General features: G+C 45.6%; 1 protein-coding gene across 8 annotated transcripts in view; it reads left to right on the top strand.

Moving 5' to 3' along the window:
- Positions 1-2,616, top strand: part of WWC1 (WW and C2 domain containing 1) — a 151,975-nt gene extending 149,359 nt beyond the window's left edge. For all 8 annotated transcript variants that reach the window (XM_087867817.1, XM_045792064.2, XM_045792066.2 and 5 more), the window contains 2 exons: positions 724-845; positions 1,814-2,616. In XM_087867817.1, coding sequence (XP_087723943.1) covers positions 724-845; positions 1,814-1,880 — 189 coding nt within the window. In that variant the 3' untranslated portion in view covers positions 1,881-2,616. The remainder of the gene's footprint in view (positions 1-723; positions 846-1,813) is intronic.
- Positions 2,617-20,569: the final 17,953 nt, after the last annotated feature.

Below are 20,569 nucleotides of genomic sequence, written 5' to 3'. Positions count from 1 at the left end.
TAATGACCTTCTACTGCAGAACCATTTAAATGATGGCTTCACTGGGGCGGCTGACTCTTGATTTCAGCTCAGGTCATGATCTTGGGGTCCTGGGATTGAGTCCTGCATCTGGCTCCGTGCTTAGTGGGGAGTCTAAGTGGGGATTCTCTCTCTCTCTAATAAATAAATAAACCTTTTTAAAAAATCATGGTTTCATTGACCAAAATTCCATCTTCATGCAATGTTTTCAAGTATATGGTACAGGGATATTTTAGGGCTTTTTGTGGTTTCTTCTCAAAAGTGCTTACATCGGTTTGCATTAGGAGGAAGGGGTGCAGTGTTCCAAAAGCCCTTGAACATAACTGAATGATTGCAATTGGGTTTCCAGCGCTTCTTAGTGGTTTGACATTAAAGAAATTTCTTAACCTGCCTGAGCCTCCGTTTCCTCATCTATAATATAGAAGTAATTATAAAATAAGCCTTTCTGGTGACCCTGAGGATTAGAAAGGTGGCACACATGTCACTAGGCAGCCCTCATCTCCAGATATTCAGTTCCGTGGCTCCAAAAACCCGTCCATCCTACCATGGAACAGGAAGGAGTGAGCGTGCCCATTCCGTGACCCTCAGACCTTTTGACTACAGTAGACTCCTCATTTGTGCCCGAAAGTTGTCATTGGCTGACCCCTTTCTGGAGGCCCTGAGGACTCCGTGCCACCTCACAGCCCTGTTTGCTTTGCCCTACAGATGGACCGAGCAGAGCACAAGGGTGAGCTCCAGACAGACAAGATGATGCGGGCAGCCGCCAAGGATGTGCACAGGCTTCGAGGCCAGAGCTGTAAGGAGCCCCCGGAAGTGCAGTCCTTCAGGTAAGCAGGTGGGCACCTGGCCAGCCCTCCTTTCGCTTTCACACGCAGCCCACCCAACCCGGGTCTCACCCCAGCCAGCACTCCCTCCACCAGCAGAGCAGTGGCTCTCCCCGTAGCAGCTGTGCGTCCTCTGCCGCCCCGTCCCAGGCGGTCTGTGAGCACCGCCGTGCTTTCTCTCAGCTGTCTTTATCAGTCCCCGCACAACGCGAGCTAATTTGTTAGATCCGCTTCTTGAATGAATGAGCCACCTGCTCTGGCCTTTCCGCTGAGCATCTCCATCACCGGTAATCATGGAGGATTGGCTGAATGATAAACAAGCCTGGGGGTGACGAGTGCTTGCCGGGCCTCCCTGACTCTGCCTGCTGCCTGCTGCCTGCTGGGGTCTTAGGGAGGTGCTTTCTTGCCTGGATCCAGGCACATCTCAAGAGGGCCCCAAATGCCATTTGGCCGGGGCCTCCCATTCACAGAGGCCCTTGCATTTAGACTCATGATATCCTCCTAGATGAGGCACTTCTGGTTGTATATGTGCTCAAAAAAAAAAGAAACATGCCTTTCTGGAATAGAAACATTTAAAATATACTGTCATCTGTATAACTGTGTTTGGACACCTATTAATTTTTAACCAATTGGGAATCTAAAACAAACAAATGAACGCTGCAAGTGACCCAAGGGCCCTTTGAAACTCAGGCTGGTCCTGCTGATGTCCCTAAACTAGTGGTTCTCAACCACGGATGACTGGGGCACCCTGGGCACGTTTGGCAATAGCTGGGGACCTTTTTTGGTTGTCCCAACTGGAAGGAAGGGTGGGGGTGGGGGGACTGCCACTGGCACCGAGCGGCCGGAGGCCAGGGATGCTGCTAAACATCCCACAATGCACTGGGCAGCCCCCACCACAAAGGGTGATCCGCCCGTAATATCTCAAAAGGGAGGTTGGAAACCCTGCTCTGAAGGGCTGGCCTCTTTCGCAGGGAGAAGATGGCATTTTTCACCCAGCCTCGGATGAATATCCCAACCCTCTCTGCAGACGATGTCTAATCGCCAGAAAAGTATTTCCTTTGTTCCACTGACCACGCCGTGAGCATAGACTGTGGCTGAAGTTATTTATGTGGTGTTATATGAAGGTACTGGTCACAAGTCCTCTAGCGTTCTTGTCGGTTTGAAGGCGAACAGCTGTTGTTTTGTTTTTTTGTTTTTTAGTTTGGGTTCTATTATTATTAAAAAAACAAAAACAAACAAAAAAACACAAAAACCAGCATTAAAATGACAAGATTGTATAGTTTGTATATTTAGGAATGTATTTTTGAGAAAGAAAATTTAAATGAACTGAAGCAGTGGTAAGTTGCTGCTCTTCTTAAAATTGTTTAGATTTTTTTTCCTTTTTGTACAGCTCTACCTTCTAGAGGTTTCACTGCAATAAGAAGTAATGTTTCAGGGACGGTAATCCTAAAAGGACGTCCCGCCGGTGTCAACAGCACAGCTGACCTTTCCTACTTAACACATTTTGTACAATATTAAAAAAAAAAATGTCCGGAATCATTTGGGGAATGCTGAGGTGCATTTGCAAGTCTTCATGAGCTGTGACGTGTTTGTATGTGGCCGCCTGACGTGGCGCAGGCAACACGGAGCTGGCCGAGCAGCCCAGCCCGTGCTGGCGGCAGGCCTGCCCACGCCAGTCTCGGATGCCCAGTGAAGCCACTGAGTGCGTGAGGGAGGGCTGTGGAGAGCTCCTTTCAGTTTTATCTCCATCAATAAAGTGGCCTTTCTGAACGAATTTTTGCTCTCTCTTTTTTCCCCCACCCCTCACTTCATCTGTGTCTCCCTAATTTTTGACCTTCCCCTTTCTCACCATTTCCTCCACACTGGTCTCCAGGCCAGGGGGCAGTTTTTCTCTCGCGGGCACCAACCCTCATTTGCTCAATGGATTTAAAACCCCTGCCCAGCTGGGGCTGTTGCAGACAATAGGAAATCAGCCTTTAACTGGATTTTTTTCTTCCCAAAGCTATCTGGAGCCACGGTTCATGTTTCTGGGATCAATCCCACAGACAGAAGCAGATATAAGACATGGGGAAACTAGGGGTAGACCTGGGGTTTGAATCGTCCATCCTCTCTCTAGGTGTAGTCTGTCTGGTGAACCAGGACAAGAGAGCTTATGATAAAGGGCGCCTGGGTGGCCCAGTGGATCAAGCATCTGCCTTTGGCTCAGGTCATGATCTCAGGGTCCTGGGATCGAGCCCCATATCAGGCTCCCTGCTCAGTAGGGAGCCTGCTTCTCCCTCCCCCTTTGCCTCTCTCCCTCCTTGTGCCTTCCTCTCTCTCTCTCTCTCTGTCTCAAATGAATAATTTTTTTTTAAGAGAGCTAATAAAAACATGAAGGTCATGCAGTAGGATTTTTTTCAGTCAGTCACCCCTCCATCCACGATCAGCTCTCCCAGCAAGGCTCAGCCCCTCACACACCCACATCATCAGCTGCTATGAAGCAGAGTGCCTAACACCCTCCTTGTATGTGGGAAAGGCTGTGTGGAGCAAATCCTCCCACCTGAGCAGTATGTCTCAGTGTTACTTCAGCTGACAGAGCATTTGCAGGCGGCCTTCTGTCCGCCATGGCATTGAATTCTCTAAACAGTTCACTGGCACACCAGCAATACATCCGGTCGTTTGCCCGGCGAGAAACTGAAGAATAGATCAAGAAATTTCACTCAGAATCATGCACGTGTGTTCTCCAGAATCTTCAGGAAACACAGTTTCAGAAATGTGGAAAGATCTGCTCTGGGTCTCTCAGATAACAAATGACCAGTGTTAGGACACAAACGCTGTCTATCGCCTCCAAAATGTCTTTTGTGTTTCAGCTCTGGTTTCTGTTTCATGGCACTGTGGTCACATGTGGGCCCTACTCAAAGAGAATTTGAGGGGCGCCTAGGTGGCTCCGTCGGGCGGGCGTCTGCCGTCAGCTCGGGTCATAATCCCAGAGTGCCGGGATCGAGCCCTGAGTCAGGCTCCCTGCTCAGCGGGGAGTCTGCTTCTCCCTCTCTCTCTGCCGTTCCCCTTGCTCCTTCTCTCTCTCTTGCTCACTCTATCTCTCTCAAGTAAATAAATAAAATCTACAAAAAAAAAAAAAGGAATTTGAACATTTGTGTTTGAAGAGTGAGGCCATGATATCCTGTGGTTTGTCTGCAGGAGGGCATGAGAAAGGTGACGTGACTAGGACACTAGCCTGAGAAAAGACTGACCGGCTCTGACCCATTCACAAAACCAATGATTGCCTTTGACCGCAAAGCCTTTTGCCATGTGCACATTGGCGATCTTTGTGCTTCCTGCATCCAAGAAGGCTAATAAGATTTGTCCAGTTAATTCTCCCCGTGCTAATCAGAGTCCAGCCACCTTAACCTTTCTTGTCTGTATTCTGTGTTTACAATTCTGGTTCCTTCCGCCCAGTCCACTCTTCATGTCTTCACACTGTCTTCCTACAGCTCTCCAATTATCAATATTCTGATCCCAGTTCAAGCCTATCCCTCGGAGAGACCTCTCCCCCTGACCCTGGGCCATCCTATCTAACTTATCCTCCCCCATGTCCCTCTCTGACACAATGACCCAGTTTGTTCAGCACACTGTTCCTCTGCAGTCATCTTGTTACATGCCCTCCTCTGTCTCTTCCCTCTAAAACGGAAGATCGTAAAGCCCGAATCTTGTTTGCGTGCTTTCTGTTGAGTCTGAGGCAGAGTGGGTCCTCGATAAATATTTGTGGAACGAATAAATGAGATCAAATGTCTTCCCAGGAAATGTGTCTACTCCCTTCTTTGTCCTTCCTGACCAGGGCAGAGGAAGATTCTGGGCGGAACAAGAGTACTGAAGGCTGTTCTTTGGGGTGTGGGTTGTGGACACCTCTCTGATCCAGCTCAGTGCGTGCCCCACCACATATGCCCAGGCCACCCTCAGAGTAGAGAAGTGATAGGGATGGCTAACACCCACACACACAGTTTACATTCTTTGAGGGAAAAGTCAGGTTACTTACCCTGAAATCATTCCTCTCCTGTAGCAATTAGTTGTGTTATGTTAATAGCTAATATTTAGATACCACACAAAATCTAAAGGGTCCACCAGAGCCGCAGTAGCATATCCTTCCACTCGCTGTAGGCCTAGGCACTGTTCTAAACGTTTAATTATTTCTACTTCATCCTCATTACAACCCCACGAGGTTGGTACTATTATGATCATTCCTATGATACCAGTGAGGACTCAGCTCAGAGGAGTTACCTGCCCGACATCCTACAGATGGCAAGTGGTAGAACTAGGATTAAACCCAGTGTGTGCTCTCAATACACCTCACTACAGTGACCAGGGACCCTGATATGTGTATCCTTTTTTCCATCTCAAAATGCATATTAAATGTACTGTCCTGTACCTTGCCGTTTCTCAGCAAGGTATTTGTAAACAACTTCATTCTTTTTTTTTTTTTATTGGAAGATTTTATTTATTTGAGAGAGAGCGAACACGAGCAGCAGAAAGGGCAGAGGGAGAAGCAGACGCCCCGCTGAGCAGGGTGTGGGGCTCGATTCTGGGACTCCAGGATCATGACCTGAGCCAAAGGCAGACACTTAACTGACTGAGCCCCCCAGGCGCCCCAAACAACTTCATTCTTTTTAACCACGGTGTACTATTCCACTGAGTGGTGTACCATAAATTAATTGGTGGACTTTGATGTTGTAGCCAATCTCTTGCTTTTACAGGGTCTAACTGGTCTTTGGACATCCATCCTTTCACACGTGTATGAGTGTATCTGTAGGTTCAGTACTGCCTACAGCTTCGAAATGCACGATCAGAGCTCCACACGAAACTGTACATTGCCTCTCAGACATTTCTTCTTAGCATGTTCGCTACCTTCACCAAGTGGCATGAAGATTCGGGGAGATAATACACCTTAGTTACTGAACAAATAGTTTTAAGTTGTTAATGAATGGTAGGGAAGTTGTTATGTTCTATCAGGGGAGTATATTCTAGTTATATTCTAGATGCTTCTGGGAATAAGTAAATTTTTTTTTTCTTAAAGATTTTATTTATTCATTTGAGAGGGAGAAGCAGACTTCCCGCTGAGCAGGGAGCCCAACATGGGACTCGATCCCAGGACCTTGGGATCATGACCTGAGCTGAAGGCAGACATTTAACTGACTGAGCCACCTAGGCGTCCCTTTTTTTCTTTTTCTTTTTTTTTTTTTAAGACTTTGTTTGGGAATAAGTAAATTTAAAAGCTTGTCCTACACCATTAGTAAGACTCCTCCCAGGGCACTTGGGACTAAATAAATTTATTTAGAAGACAATGGTAAGTCCTAAGTTTACAAGCAAAATATCTGTGAAGCCAGTCAGAAGCAACAAGGAGACATAAGCTTCACAGTACTTTTTACCACTTGCATTTACCTATTTGGGTTTTTTGGCTTTGGCTGTCCGCTCATGAGGTATTGGAGATGGAAGGGCAGGCATCATTCATATCTTGTTCACTATTTTAATCCCCAGGGCCAAAGCAGTCCTCGGGTAATTGTTTGGTGAATAAATGAGGCTAAGACCAAAGTTCTAATTCTAGTCCTACTAAGTAACATAAACCTGGGTGAATATTTTCCAGTGGTTTTTTTTTTTTTTTTAATATTTTATTTATTTATTTGACAGAGATAGAGACAGCCAGCGAGAGAGGGAACACAAGCAGGGGGAATGGGAGAGGAAGAAGCAGGCTCATAGCGGAGGAGCCTGATGTGGGGCTCGATCCCGGAACGCCGGGATCACGCCCTGAGCCGAAGGCAGACGCTTAACCGCTGTGCCACCCAGGCGCCCCTTTCCAGTGGTTTTTGACCCTCTCAACAGGCTGGTCAACTTGGCGGGGTGGGGGGGGCTTCTGTGCAGGTTCTCAGCTCTGATCCAACTCGGACCGGCTCACAGAAGGAGCTGTCAGGTGACACAGGGCAGCTCCCTGGCTGGAACTGTTGGTTCTGCAAAACAGAGCACATTCCCTTCCTGCTTTGTCCCTTTCCTCCCTTCTGCTGATCGTTTTCAGCCCTCTTACTTGAGTAGTTTCCCATTGCATCCTAGTTAACAGTGACAGTTGAACAAGTAGGTGGGTGAAGGAAGGAAGCAACGAGGTGTTGGGGTTGGGGGGATGTCTGGGGCTGAGCTATGCCCATCTCTGCCCTTTAACCCTCAGAGTCCCAAGGGAGCTTTTCCAAGCTGGGGAAGGTTATGGGGAAACTGCCCAGTCCAAACCTCCCAAACTTTCTCTGTCTTCCTGCTACGTGGGTGTGAAAGTTGGTGTTGAGTGAGGAAAGGGTTAGGGTACAGGCAGGGAGAGATAGGAGGCCCTTGACTCCCCTGACTGGGCTCACTCGTGGCCAGGCTCACAGAAATCCCAAACGTGGAGAAATGCTGAGGCATACAAAACCAGAGATAAGGGAACAAACCAGACCATCTGGCCCTGGATGTCAGGGAGTATATTTTTTTGGCAGCTACATTGTAATCACAGAAAATGACCGGACCTCAAAGAAGTAATCCATTAAGGGTGTTGTCAACAGTCCACGCTCAAACCAAGACGGCCCAAGAATCTCAAGGCCACAAGCTCCCTGGTCAGTTCTCAATACAAGACTGCCAGTAAAAGCCCTCAGTGGCAACCCATTCGGGCCCCCTCTCACTCTAGAGAGCTTTTGTCTTTCCTTTCTGTACTCACCTTCACCGAATAAACTTTCACGTCTCATCACCCTTTTGTGTCCTCGAGATTCATTCTTCGACTCTGTGACCCAAGAACGCTGAGATGCTGTAACTGACACCGAACCCAGACCCGTGACGGCTCAGCGGGAGGGAGAGGCAAGGACCATCTCCAACCACAGGGAGGGGACGTGGAGGCTTTCACAGGGGCTGGAGAGGACGTGCCTCCTCCAGGTCAGGGCCTTGCCTCAGGCCCATCCCCTCTCTGCAGAAGTCACTCTGTGTGAGGGAGTTTTCATGACCACCAGGGTAAGAAAGCTACAGCCTCAGTGTGGGAGCTTGGCGTCCACTTTTTTTAGTTTAGAATTTGTTTTCTATTATTATGTAAGTAAAGAACACACATGGTAAAAAAAAAAAAAAAAAAAAACTCAGCTACCACAGGACATAAGATATAGAAGTCACCCTCATCCTCTGGAATCTACAATTAATACTAGCTAGTCTAGTAGTTTCCACTTTAAATAATTGACCTCATCAAGCAAAACGCAACTGCAGGATCTAATTGGCTTATTTGAGGATCTAATTGGCTTACGAAGTGATTCATGAATCCGCGGCACGCCATCGAGCAAGCCCCAGGGTGCTCTGAGGAGTTGTACAAAATGGAAGGTTTTTGTGGGAAGGAGGGTGGGGCAAGAAATTACTAACAAAAGAAAAGGATTGTTTCAGGCAGGATCACCTTCCCTTTGGGGAAGGCAGGGAGTCTTACGGTGCAGATTATCTCCTCCTTTGGGAGATAGAGAGGCTCGTGTGGCCGATTACCTCACTGATGCTGGCCAAACAATTCCTGACCTACCCGGGAAGACTACATTTCTGGGGGAGATAGAAACTGCAGTTAGGTTAGGTATTAAGTCTAAACTTGGTGACGTGGCATAAGTGATACCATTTAGGGTCTGCGGTTTTCTTTTTAACAATTTCCCCCTTTTGGTTAGACTCTCAGCCTGAGAGATGTGCTCAAAATTTAAGGCATTAGTGCCACTGTCGGCTGCCACTCGGAAGCTCTTGCCGTTTCTCTTCTTGCTTTGTGTGGTATCCATCGGTCATGACATTTTCTGCTTAACCCTGTGATACGCTCAGATCACAACTCCAGGCTTAAAATCTAAATCGGTCATTCTCGTTGCTTCTCCAATGTTCCAGTCTCAGGGAGATTGAGTGCCCCCCCCCCTGCCGCCGCGGCTCTGCCCTGGCTGGGCCTGGAGCCTGCTTAAGATCCTCTCTACCCCTCCCGTCCCACAGTCTCTCTCTTTAAAAAAACAAAAAACAAAAAACAAACTTTTGAGAGAATATAATGCACCAGGCAGATTATAAGAAGGATAGTTCCTAATATTTGGAGGGTACTTTGGAGCCATGGTCCCCAAGACCCAAACCAATCAAAGACCCCATTGCGGGAGTCAGCCTTTTAAGCCAAGTGGCTTGCTCAGTGATGTTCAGTAACTGAGTTTCGGCTTCCCCAGAAGTGTTAACCCAGATACAGCAGGTGGTGTTAGGCACAGCACAGACACCTCCTTGCTCCACTAAAAGATAATCAAGAGCTACCCTATCAAAAACAACTCTGGCCAGAGAGGCTAAGAATCTTTGTCGGGCAACTACTGCTTTAGTAGCAGATTATGCAGTGGTTTCAAGAGTTAGGTTTTGAATGAGAGCCTCAGTTTCTTTTTCCCTAACCAGGGAAATAGAGACCTGCCAAAAGGAGTGAATCCTGAATCCCGAAAGCCTCCTGCTAGGTCCTTTCTAACTCCGCAGTGTAAATTCAAGGGGGTCGACCAATGATATCTCTTATTTTGCTTGTGAAAACTTAGGGGCAGTTAGATTTTCTTTAAGCCTGAAACGAAAGATTGTTCTAAATTCCAGGTGACCCGTCTCCTGTCCTTAGCGATGTTGTGGGAAATACAGATGCGAGTGTTATTTTCCTAAGAGAATGTCAGAGTAAAGGAAAGGAAAAGGAGAAAGATTCATGTTCACTTAGTATGAACAGGAAGCAGTCTATCTCGATGTCAGCTACTTCTCTTTCTCGTCAATTGATGCGGAGGTCTCTAGCAATGTCAGTCGTCCAGAGCACTTGGTAAGGTACCTTCCAACGGCTCCAGAGCCATCTTCCTCTTATACATTTCCAGAATATCTAGTCACTAGGTTTAAGACTGGCACTGCTGCTGGGGCACAGGGGTGCAAGAGCACCTGACTCCGGGGGTCCCAAACAGAACATGTCTGACCCTTGCCGCTGACAAAATCCAAAGGCAGAGAGACAAGTGGTGGTGAAACAAGAAAGGAATTTATTTCAGTGAGCCAACACCAGAAGACAGCAGGCTAGAGTTCAAAGACTGTCTTTAAAGTGCTGAAAATACTTCCAGGTTTATATAAAGAAATTATAGAACAAAGGTTGGTGGGTGTGTGCAGGTGGGCAGTGAAGGTCAAGTCCCTCACAGGCAGAGTCATGCTGGCTCAGGGCAGTCCTTACTGATTGATGGGTAGTTTTGGTTCCCATCCCAGGATGCTTTGCCTATAGGGTCTTTTGCCTGAGTTAACAAAAAAGCTGGAAAGAACTTGATCAATTAGAAAGCTTGAGGTCAACTCTCTCACACCATACACAAAGATAAACTCCAAATGGATGAAAGACCTTGATGTGAGACAGGAATCCATCAGAATCATAGAGGAGAACATAGGCTGTAACCCCTTCAACATCGGCCACAGCAACTTCTTTCATGACACGTCTCCAAAGGCAAGAGAAACAAAAAAAATGAACTTGTGGGACTTCATCAAGATAAAAAGCTTCTGCACAGCCAAGGAAACAGTCAAAAAAACTAAGAGGCAGCCCACAGAATGGGAGAAGATATTTGCAAACTATAGATAAAAGACAGGTATCCAAGATCTACAAAGAACTTCTCAAACTCAATACACGAGAAACAATCAAATCAAAAAATGGGCAGAAGATATGAACAGACACTCTTCCAATGAAGACATACAAATGACTAACAGACACATGAAAAAATGTTCAAAATCATTAGCCATCAGGGAAATTCAAATCAAAACCACATTGAGATACCACCTTACGCCAGTTAGAATGGCAAAAATTGACAAGGCAAGACAACAAATGTTGGAGAGGATGTGGAGAAGGGGGATCCCTCTTACACTGTTGGGAATGCAAGTTGGTAAAGCCGCTTTGGAAAACAGTGTGGAGGTCCCTTAAAAAGTTAAAAATTGAGCTACCCTATGATCCAGCCATTGCACTACTGGGTATTTACCCCAAAGATATAGATGTAGTGAAGAGAAGGGCCATATGCACCCCAATGTTAATAGCAGCATTGTCCACAATAGCTAAATTGTGGAAGGAGCCAAGATGCCGTTCAACAGATGACTGGATTAACAAGATGTGGTCCATATATACAATGGAATATTACTCAGCCATCAGGAAGAACGATTACCCAACATTTGCAGCAACATGGACAGGACTGGAGGAGATTATGCTAAGTGAAATAAGTCAAGCAGAGAAAGACAAGTATCATATGGTTTCACTCATTTATGGAACATAAGAAATAGGAAGATTGGTAGGAGAAGGAAGGGAAGAATGAAGGGGGGTAAAGAGAAGGGGGAATGAATCATGAGAGACTATGGACTCTAGGAAACAAACTGAGGGCATTGGAGGGGAGGGGGGTGGGGGACTGGGATAGGCCGCTGATGGGTATTAAGGAGGCCATGTATTGCATGGTGTACTGGGTGTTATATGCAAATAATGAATCATGGAACTTTACATCAAAAACTAAGGATGTACTGTATGGTGACTAACATAACATAATAAAAAATTATTATTAAAAAAAAAGAAAAGAAAGTTTGAGGTCAACAGCAATTGCACTACTGGGTATTTACCCCAAAGATACAAATTTAGTGATCTGAAGGGGCACCTTCACCCCAATATTTATAGCAGCAATGTCCACAACAGGCAAACTATGGAAAGAGCCCAGATGTCCATTGACAGATGAATGGATAAAGAAGGTGTGGTATATGTAGACAATGGAATATTACTCAGCCATCAAAAAAATGAAACCTTGCCATTTGCAATGACGTGGATGGAACTAAAGGGTATTATGCCAAGCGAAATAAGTCAATCAGAGAAAGACAATGATCATATCTCACTGACGTGTGGAATTTAAGAAACAGCATAGAGGATCATAAGGGAAGAGACGAAAAAATGAAACAAGACAAAACCAGAGAGAGAGAGACAACCCATAAGAGACTCTTAATCATAGGAAAACATTGAGGGTTGCTGGAGGGGAGGGGGTTGGAAGGATGGGGAACTGGGTGATGGGCATTGAGGAGGGCATGTGATATAATGAGCACTGGGTATTATATAAGACTGATGAATCACAGACCTATACTTCTGAAACCAATAATACATTATATGTTAATTAATTGAATTTAAATTAAAAAAATAAATTAGTTTTTGATAAGTGAAAAAAAAGTTTGATGTCAAAATGGAGGTAAAGCCCTCATGACCAACAGGATCCTTTGAATTGGGATCCAAGAAGGCTTCTTTTTTTTTTTTTTTTAACATTTTATTTATTTGACAGAGAGAGAGCACAAGCAGGGGGAGCAGCAGGCAGAGGGAGAAGGAGAAGCAGGCTCCCCCGAGCTGAAAGGAGACGCTTACCCAACTGAGCGGGTCATACCAGCATGAGATAACAAGGGATCCCCAGAAGGTTGTATGCCAACAGACACTGGTCTGCCAGGGACCTTCATGCAGGGTGAGTTTGTTTCCAGAATGGGGAACTTCAAATAGTCAGCAAGACCAAAGGCAATACCTTGAGTCGGAAAAGTCCAGTAGGTTTGGCAAGTTTAGAATTTTTTAAGTTTGAGGGTCCCATTGTCAGTGAGTCCTTTTGCTCAACACTGGACCACAATAGTTATTCCTTATCGCACTTTCTTAAGGCTTTGACAATGGCTGCAACATTCCAATCACCAGAGCAGAAAAGCCCTGATAGCAATGGAATGTCTAGAAGACCACATCCTGCCGGTGGTCACAGGCTGAACACCGACAGACCTCAACCTGTGATCACGTGCTCCCTACCTGCTCTCTTGCATTTAGCCCCTGAACCTGTTCCTATGAAACTGTAGGTGTCCATCTTGTCAAGAGAGAGGTCGGTGGTTCAGGATTGAACTCGCTACCTCCCCTGGATGCCACCCCCGAAATTAGTTACTCCCTTTCTCTTTTACAGCCCTCGTCTCTCGAGTTAACAGGCTTCTCTTGCAATGAGTTTATCTGAGTTTGTTCAGCAACAGTGTTGGTAAACCCAGCCAGGAGCTGGGCTTTGATTTGTCCGGCCCCCTCGGGGTTCCCTGGGATAAGGCAGGTGGTAGCAGTGCCGGGGTTTTCCTGTTCATTTCCTGAGTTAGTGGCTGTGATGGTTTGGTAACACCACTAGTTCTCTCATCCTTGCCCGATGACTGAGGATGATAAAACAGTGTTAATTCCAAGAAGTGCGCAAGATTTTCATTAAGGCTCATATGATTTGTCCAGTGACATGGGTGCCTCGATGGGTGCCAAGTGGGTGCCACTTGGGTACCCCAAGTGGGAAACACATTCTCTCAGTTTCTTTGCCACTGTACAGGCTCCAACCCATCCAGAAAACATCCATACAGGAACATATTGATAACCCCTACTACGTGACAGCTGAATGAAGTCCAGCTGCAGATGTTCAAAGGGTCCAGACAGAGGAGGATGAGGCCTCTGGGAATAAAAATAGGTTTTCCAGGATTATGGGCCTAACAGATCAGACATTTCGGGTTCTCTGTTTTCGCAGTTTTATAGAAGTCTCCCTGCCAAGGTCTGTTTATAATTCAAGTTATCTTAAATGTACTGTGGTGGGTGAAGGAATGCAAACACTGAAAAATGGAGTTTGTCAGGTAGCAGGGAAGAAGCATCTTGGATTCCCAATAGCCCCAGCTGTTAATACACAGCCACTGTTTATCCATCTTAATTTCTCTGATTCAGGAGCAGACTGTTGCCACGGTACGAGGACATCAGGATGGCAAAAGTCTGTTTTTTGTTTTGTTTTTAAAGATTTTGTTTTTATTTATTTGTCAGAGAGGGAGAGACAGAGAGAGAGAGAGAGCACAAGCAGGGGGAGCGGCAGGCAGAGCGAGAGGAAGAAACAGGTTCCCTGCTGAGCAAGGAGCCTGATGTGGGGCTCAATGCGGGTCTCAATACCAGGACCCGGGGGTCATGACCAGGCCCGAAGGCAGCCACTTAACCAACGGAGCCACCCAGACGCACTGCAAAAGTCTGTGTTTAAATTACTGTCATAAAATAGATAGGCTAATACAAACTTACCAGTTACAAACTGGATTTAAGCTTGTTTACTGGCAGATGGAATAGATTAAGTTTACCTGTCTAGATAGCTAAAATTTTGTAAAGTACTTGTGGAAAAGACACTTAAAGGTTTGTATTTGCCCTTGACAGGTCAAGTTCCAAATGACTTCCTCCTCCCCCTCCCCCCTTTTTTTCTTTTGATAGGAATTACTGCCCCCTAGTTTGCATATCCAAGAGATGATTTAGATAAGAGTTCTAGGGGCGCCTGGGTGGCACAGCGGTTAAGCGTCTGCCTTCGGCTCAGGGCGTGATTCCAGCGTGATCCTGGCATTCCGGGATCGAGCCCCACATCAGGCTCTTCCGCTATGAGCCTGCTTCTTCCTCTCCCACTCCCCCTGCTTGTGTTCCCTCTCTCGCTGGCTGTCTCTATCACTGTCGAATAAATAAATAAAAAATCTTAAAAAAAAAAAGAGTTCTAGGTACACTATTTATATGTCAAAGATATAATGGGTACATGGGGGTTGGGGGGAAAAGCAAGCTTCTCCTAGGACTTTTGTTCACCTAAGGACAGAGTTTTTATAATACTTACAAGTCTTTTGAGATAAATAAGGGAAATTTGGGGATTAGAAAAAAGGACTGGTGAACTTGGAATTGTTTCTGGAACCACACCTCTGGTCCTGTAAAGACTAGACTTGTAAAATAAGGACAGCTGTTTGTAATTCCTCAAAGAACTGGGTTGCCACTACATGATATCAAGGACTGACAGACCCATTCACCTCAGTGAGGGTGCTTTCCTTTCCCTCTGGGGACATTTAACTTAGAGCCGAATGCCTAAAGAAATTCCTAGCAGGCTCCGAATCACCTTCCAATCTGGCCAGATTTCTGATCATAGAGTCATTAAATTCTTTCGAATATCTTGTCAGGATTCAGCCAGGACAAACAGTAAATATTTCTGGCAGTATTAAATGACTTCATGGACCCAAGAGGTGTCCTCAAAGAGGGTGCAAACGATACTATCTTCTTAAGATCTAGAGTCACTCCCAAATACAGCCAGAGAAAGGACCTGCAACCTACGTGTCCCAGGCAGGCAGAAAGCCAAGTCCTTAGGATGTGAAATGAGATAAGCAAGGAGGCAATAGCTATTCCTGAGAGAGAAAGGATCAATAACCAATTAGATTGGATTTGAAAAGGAAGCAACAACATGAAATTTTAGTTTCCTCTCTCTCTCTAGACTGGGCTCAGGAGGTAATCTGTTTACAAAAAATTTGAGGATTCTCCCTGGATTTAAGAAATTCTTTTGGCGTGACCAAGGAGTGAAAGAAAGATACCTGAAAAGGATTGCATGTAGCCTCAGGTGGTCTTCTGTTAAAAAGTAACCATTTTAGTAACCCTCTTCCAAGGAGAAAGGCAATTCAGACAGAGGATTACCAGAAGGCGCACTCGAGTGAAGGAGGATAGACAGGAGCAGGAGGAGTTAATGTCAGTCTCATACATCAGTCTCCTAGTCTCCTGTTGTAGGTAACTTTCCTCTCCTTAATTCTTCATTCTTTTGGCGAGGAATCTCTCAAAACTATTTTGGAGATTTGGAACCTTCTGGAGATGATCTTCTCTAATTGGACCATTCCCCATAATGGCCATTATAATTCTAGGTTGATTTTAGTAAGATTTTGCCGTTTCACTAGATATTTACAACTTCTGGGACTATCATTCTTAGAAGGTTTGGGGGCGCCTGGGTGGCTCAGTTGGTTAAGTGTCTGCCTTTGGCACAGGTCATGATCTCAGGGTCCTAGGATAGAACCCCATGTTGGGCTTCCTGCTCAACGGGGAGTTTCCTTCTCCATCTTTCTCTGTTCCTCCCCATGCTTGTGCGTGAACTCTCTCAAATAAAATATTAAAAAAGAAAGAAAGAAAAGGTGTGCCAGAACGCGGCAGGCTCACCTCCCTGGATTTAAAGAACCCCATTTCTTTTAGCTAGGCCTCTTGTTTGCCCAGAGCCACACTAATCATCATCAGAGTGTGGAAAGAACTAAATGTGCAGGCCCAAAGAATGGGACTACGGACTGATTTCAAACAAATGGAGAACTTCCACCAGCAATTTCCAACTTGGAATCTGGGAATCTGGAGACGAAACCAAAGGCCTGGGTTGGTTGGTTGGTTGGTTTGTTTTGGCTACCAAGACCCCACTTAGCTATAGCCTTTGTTACACAAAGCAAGGCACACAAACTCCACACCTTAACTTCTCAGCCGCCGAGAGACGTTAACTGCATCCTGGCCACAAGAAGATCTGTAGGCGCCCTCACCAGTTCCCGTAGAACCTTGCATTGAGGAAAGCATCGGACCTCCAAAGCCTCGGGTATCGGTTGCTAGGGCTGCCATGACAAAGTAGCATAGATTGGGAGTGACACACCAGAAATTTATTTTCTTATAGTTCTGGAGACGGGAAGACCGAGGTGAATGTGTTGGCAGGCAAGTTGGTTATTTCTGAGCCCTTTCTCCTTGGCTTGTAAATGCCATTCTTCTTCCTGTGTTTTCACATGGTGTGTGTGTGTGGGGGGTGTCCTCATCTTCTTTGATAAGGACATGGGTGAGATTGGATTAGGCCCCAACTTCAGACCTCATTTAAATTAATTACCTTTTTTTAAAAAGATTTTTATTGATTTATTTGACAGAGGGATAGAGCCAGAGAGCACAAATGGGGGATGGAGGGGAGCAGCAGAGGGAGAGGGAGAAGCAGGGTCCCCGCTGAGCAGGGAGCCTGACGTGGGGCTCCATCTCCGGACCCTGAGATCATGACCTGAGCTGAAGCAGACACTTAACCGACTGAGGCACCCAGGCGCCCCTAACTTAATTACCTCTTTTAGACCCCTTTCTCCAAACACAGTTGTCAGCTAGCCCTTTTGTGCAACTATAGACCCCCAACAGTTAAAACCAGAAACAGACAAGACTGCTTAACACATGCTCTAACCGAAACCCAACGTGCTTATTCCTTATCGCACTTTCTTGAGGCATTGACAAAGATGTTTTACAATGACTGGAACATTCCAATGGCTGGGCCAGAAAAGCCCTGATAGCAACGGAATGCCTAAAAGACCACATTCCATCCCTTTCCCTGCCCAGGATCAGGCACCGAACACATACCAACCCCCACCCATGATCATGTGCTCCCTATCTGCTCTCTTGCATACACCCCCCTGAACCTCTCCCTACCAAACTCTGGGTGTCCATCTTGCAGGTGGAGAAGTTGGTTGTTAAAGCTTGAGCCTGCCAACTCCCCCCATTGCCAGCACCCAAAATAAATTTCTCCCTTTGTCTTTTCCAAACCCGCATCTCTTGAGTTACTGGCTTCTCTTGCAATGAATTCCTCTGAGTTTTGTTTGGCCTGAAGTTGGGCAAACCCCGCCGGGAGATGAACTGTGCTTTTGATTTGTTCAGCCCCCTTGAGAGTCTCTGGGACAGAGGAGTTGGCCAAAGCAGCACTCCAGGGCCTCCCCTTTTGTTTCCTGAGTTAGTGGCTAGGATAGATCGATGGGTAACTGTAGAGGCCACTTCTAGACAACAGGCTTGAGCAATGGAAACTTGATCAAGGCAAAAGGCCCCACCATAACCACCTGAATACAGACAGGCCCATCAGGCAGATCCACCTCAAAATATCCACAGGCCTCAACAGACCAATGAGCTACTTACAACCAGCACAGTTACCAAAACAGAGAAAATTCCATACATCCCTTTACCTCCTCATCTTCCCCCTTTAAAAACAACCCCTACCCACTGCCTCTGCCTTGTTGCAGACAGTCTCTCCTTTGCTGTCCTGCGGGCAGCTCCCTTGTGGCACATTCAGTAAACTTCTATCTCCTTTGTTCTGCCTTTGGTGAATCCTTTCTCCACCTGTGCCACCAGTCCCCACCCAATCGTTGCCCCACATTTTGAGACCCCCACCCAATCGGGAGAGACACCACAGTAACGCAGTCACATTCTGAGGTACTAGGGGTTAGGACTTTGACATGAATACAATTAATCCCAAAGCACCCCTCTTGGAAAACAAAAAATTATACTCCTCCACTACCCTATCCAAACCCTCCGATGGCTCCCGTCGTGCTTAGAATCAAATTTAAAACCTCTGCTCTGGGGGTGCCTGGGTGGCACAGAGGTTAAGCGTCCGCCTTCGGCTCAGGGCGTGATCCTGGCGTTATGGGATCGAGCCCACACGTCAGGATCCTCCGCTATGAGCCTGCTTCTTCCTCTCCCACTCCCCCTGCTTATGTTCCCTCTCTCGCTGACTGTCTCTATCTCTGTCGAATAAATAAATAAAATCTTTAAAAAAAATAAATAAAACCTCTGCTCTGATTTATAAAGTCCTATATGCTTCACTTTTGCCAATTTCTCCACTTGGGTCATATCCAATCCCCCTCTTTTGTGTTTTCAAATAAATTTAGCTCCTGCCTCAGGTCATTTGCTCTGGATACCTCTCTGCTTAGAATCCTCCTATTCATTCAGTTAGGAAACAGTTTTTGAGCAATGCCCTGTGACAAGCACCACTCCAGGTAAAGGGTCTTGGAAACTGGGCTGGATGCACTTTGAGGTATAGGAAGACATTCCTAGGGGTATGCGGATATGGATACATTAGGGAAATCCATCCACAGATCTTGAATTTTTGTATCCTCTTTCCTAAAATTGATTTGCCTGCAAATGCAGTTACCCAACTCTCCTTTTATACTCCTCCGCCCACAAGAAAAGGCGTAACACCTCTCCCGTTGCCCTCAACGTAAAATAACAGGAACTGAACAAGGTACACTCCAAGAATGTATTTCTCCTCAAGGTAAATCCTTGAGAATCAAGCAAAAGGTCCTTGTAAAAAGATGCCCCATACTTCCTGCTTTATGTTGAAGGTGGAGACCTACCTATCAAATCCATTGATTTGTCTACCCACCTACTCATCCCTCATTCTTTCCATCTACCCTTTTCTCTTAGAATTTAGTAATAAGGTGTCACAGGAACACATATTCACTTCTACTTGGCTTAAAATATAAAAATAAAGGTAAACTTTTAAGTTAAAAAAATAAGTAAATATGATTTGGATTATTTGATTTGACAAAGAGAGCTGGCTTTGCCAATTCATGAATATGGTAACATTCCAGATGGGCTAAATGTGCAGCACTACAGGTTTTTCTTTGCTTGTTTGTTGCAGCTCAACAGTTTTGATGAAAACACATTGGGGGGCGCCTGGGTGGCTCAGTCAGTTGAGCGTCTACCTTCAGCTCAGGTCATGATCTCAGGGTTCTGGGATCGAGTCCCACATTGGGCTCCCTGCTCAGTGGGGAGTCTGCTTCTCTCTCTGTGCTCACCCGCCCTCCCTCCCTCCCTCTCTCTTTCCCTCAAATAAATAAATAAAAGCTTAAAAAAAAAAGAAAATACATTGAGAGCACTTATACAGGAAACATCAAGCCAGAAAATAGGCCATTGCCACTATTTAAAATTGTGATAGGAGTGCCTGGCTGGCTTAGTTGGTAGAGTGTGCAACTCTTGATCTCAGGGTTGTTGAGTTTGAGCCCCATGTTGGGTGTAGAAATTACTTGAAAAATAAAATCTTAGGGGTGCCTGGGTGGCTCAGTCGGTTGAGCAGCTGCCTTTGGCTCAGGTCACGATCCCAGGGTCCTGGGATTGAGCCTCACGTCGTCGGGTTCCCTGCTCAGCAGGAAGCCTGCTTCTCCCTCCCCCTCTGCCTGCCACTCTGCCTACTTGTGCTCTCTCTCTTTCTCAAATAAATTAAAAAAATCTTTTTAAAAAATAAAAATAATAAAATCTTTAAAAAAAGTTGCGACAAGAGTTTTGGGGTATCAACTTTAAAAAAATCTTTGTTGGAGTATAAATTTTTCAAATTCTTTTATAAGACACAGAAGCAAAATTTTAGAGACTGCTGCTGTAAGTACTGGGGCCATAGGGAAGAGTGAAAAAAGACCATTCATGTCCCTGTCCTCTCAGAACTTAAATCCCAGGTTAGCTGTTTAAAATTTTAACTCAGATGAGAGGTCTTCCCTGACCCAAGTCACTCTACCACATATTTTTTGTTAAAAAGAGAACCGTTGGGCCCAGATGGCATCACTTAGGACAAATCACCAAACCTGGCTTAACACCTAACCTAATGGCACTTTCAACATCTCCCAGAAATGTAGTCTTAATTGGGCAGTGAGAAATTTTCTGGTCAGGGATGCCTAGTTGGCTCGGCCAGTGGAACTGTTGACTCTTGATCTCGGTGTTGTGAGTTCAGGCCCCAGGTTGTATGTAGGGATTACTTAAAAATAAAATCTTAAAAAAAATGTTTTGTCTGGTCAGAACCAATAAGGTAATCAAACTGTCACATGTACCCTCTCCATTGCCCTGAAAGGCAGATGACTAGTAATCCACCTACTAAGATCCTTTTGTTTCCAAAAAAAGGCGTCCACAGCCTAAATAATCCTTTTTTGTTTATGACTTGTCTTTAAAACCTTTCTTTTTTGAGCCCTTTGGATCTTCCCTCCAACTGCAAGATGGGATGCTGCCTCATTCATGAATTACTTAATAAAGCCAATTAGATCTTCAGATTTACTTGAATTTTGTCTTTTAACATTTTCCTGGCAATTAAAACTACCTGAGAGTACTTACTTTTTTTGTCTAGCATATCTCTTGGGGACCTTGTCTGTCTTATTTTCGGCTT

The sequence above is a fragment of the Ursus americanus genome, chromosome 15, assembly GCF_024610735.1.
Source record: "Ursus americanus isolate L20-20 chromosome 15, mUrsAme1.1.p, whole genome shotgun sequence".
Lineage (NCBI taxonomy): Eukaryota > Metazoa > Chordata > Mammalia > Carnivora > Ursidae > Ursus > Ursus americanus.
Note: the sequence above shows the minus strand (reverse complement) of the source record. Positions and strands in the feature narration are given on the sequence as shown.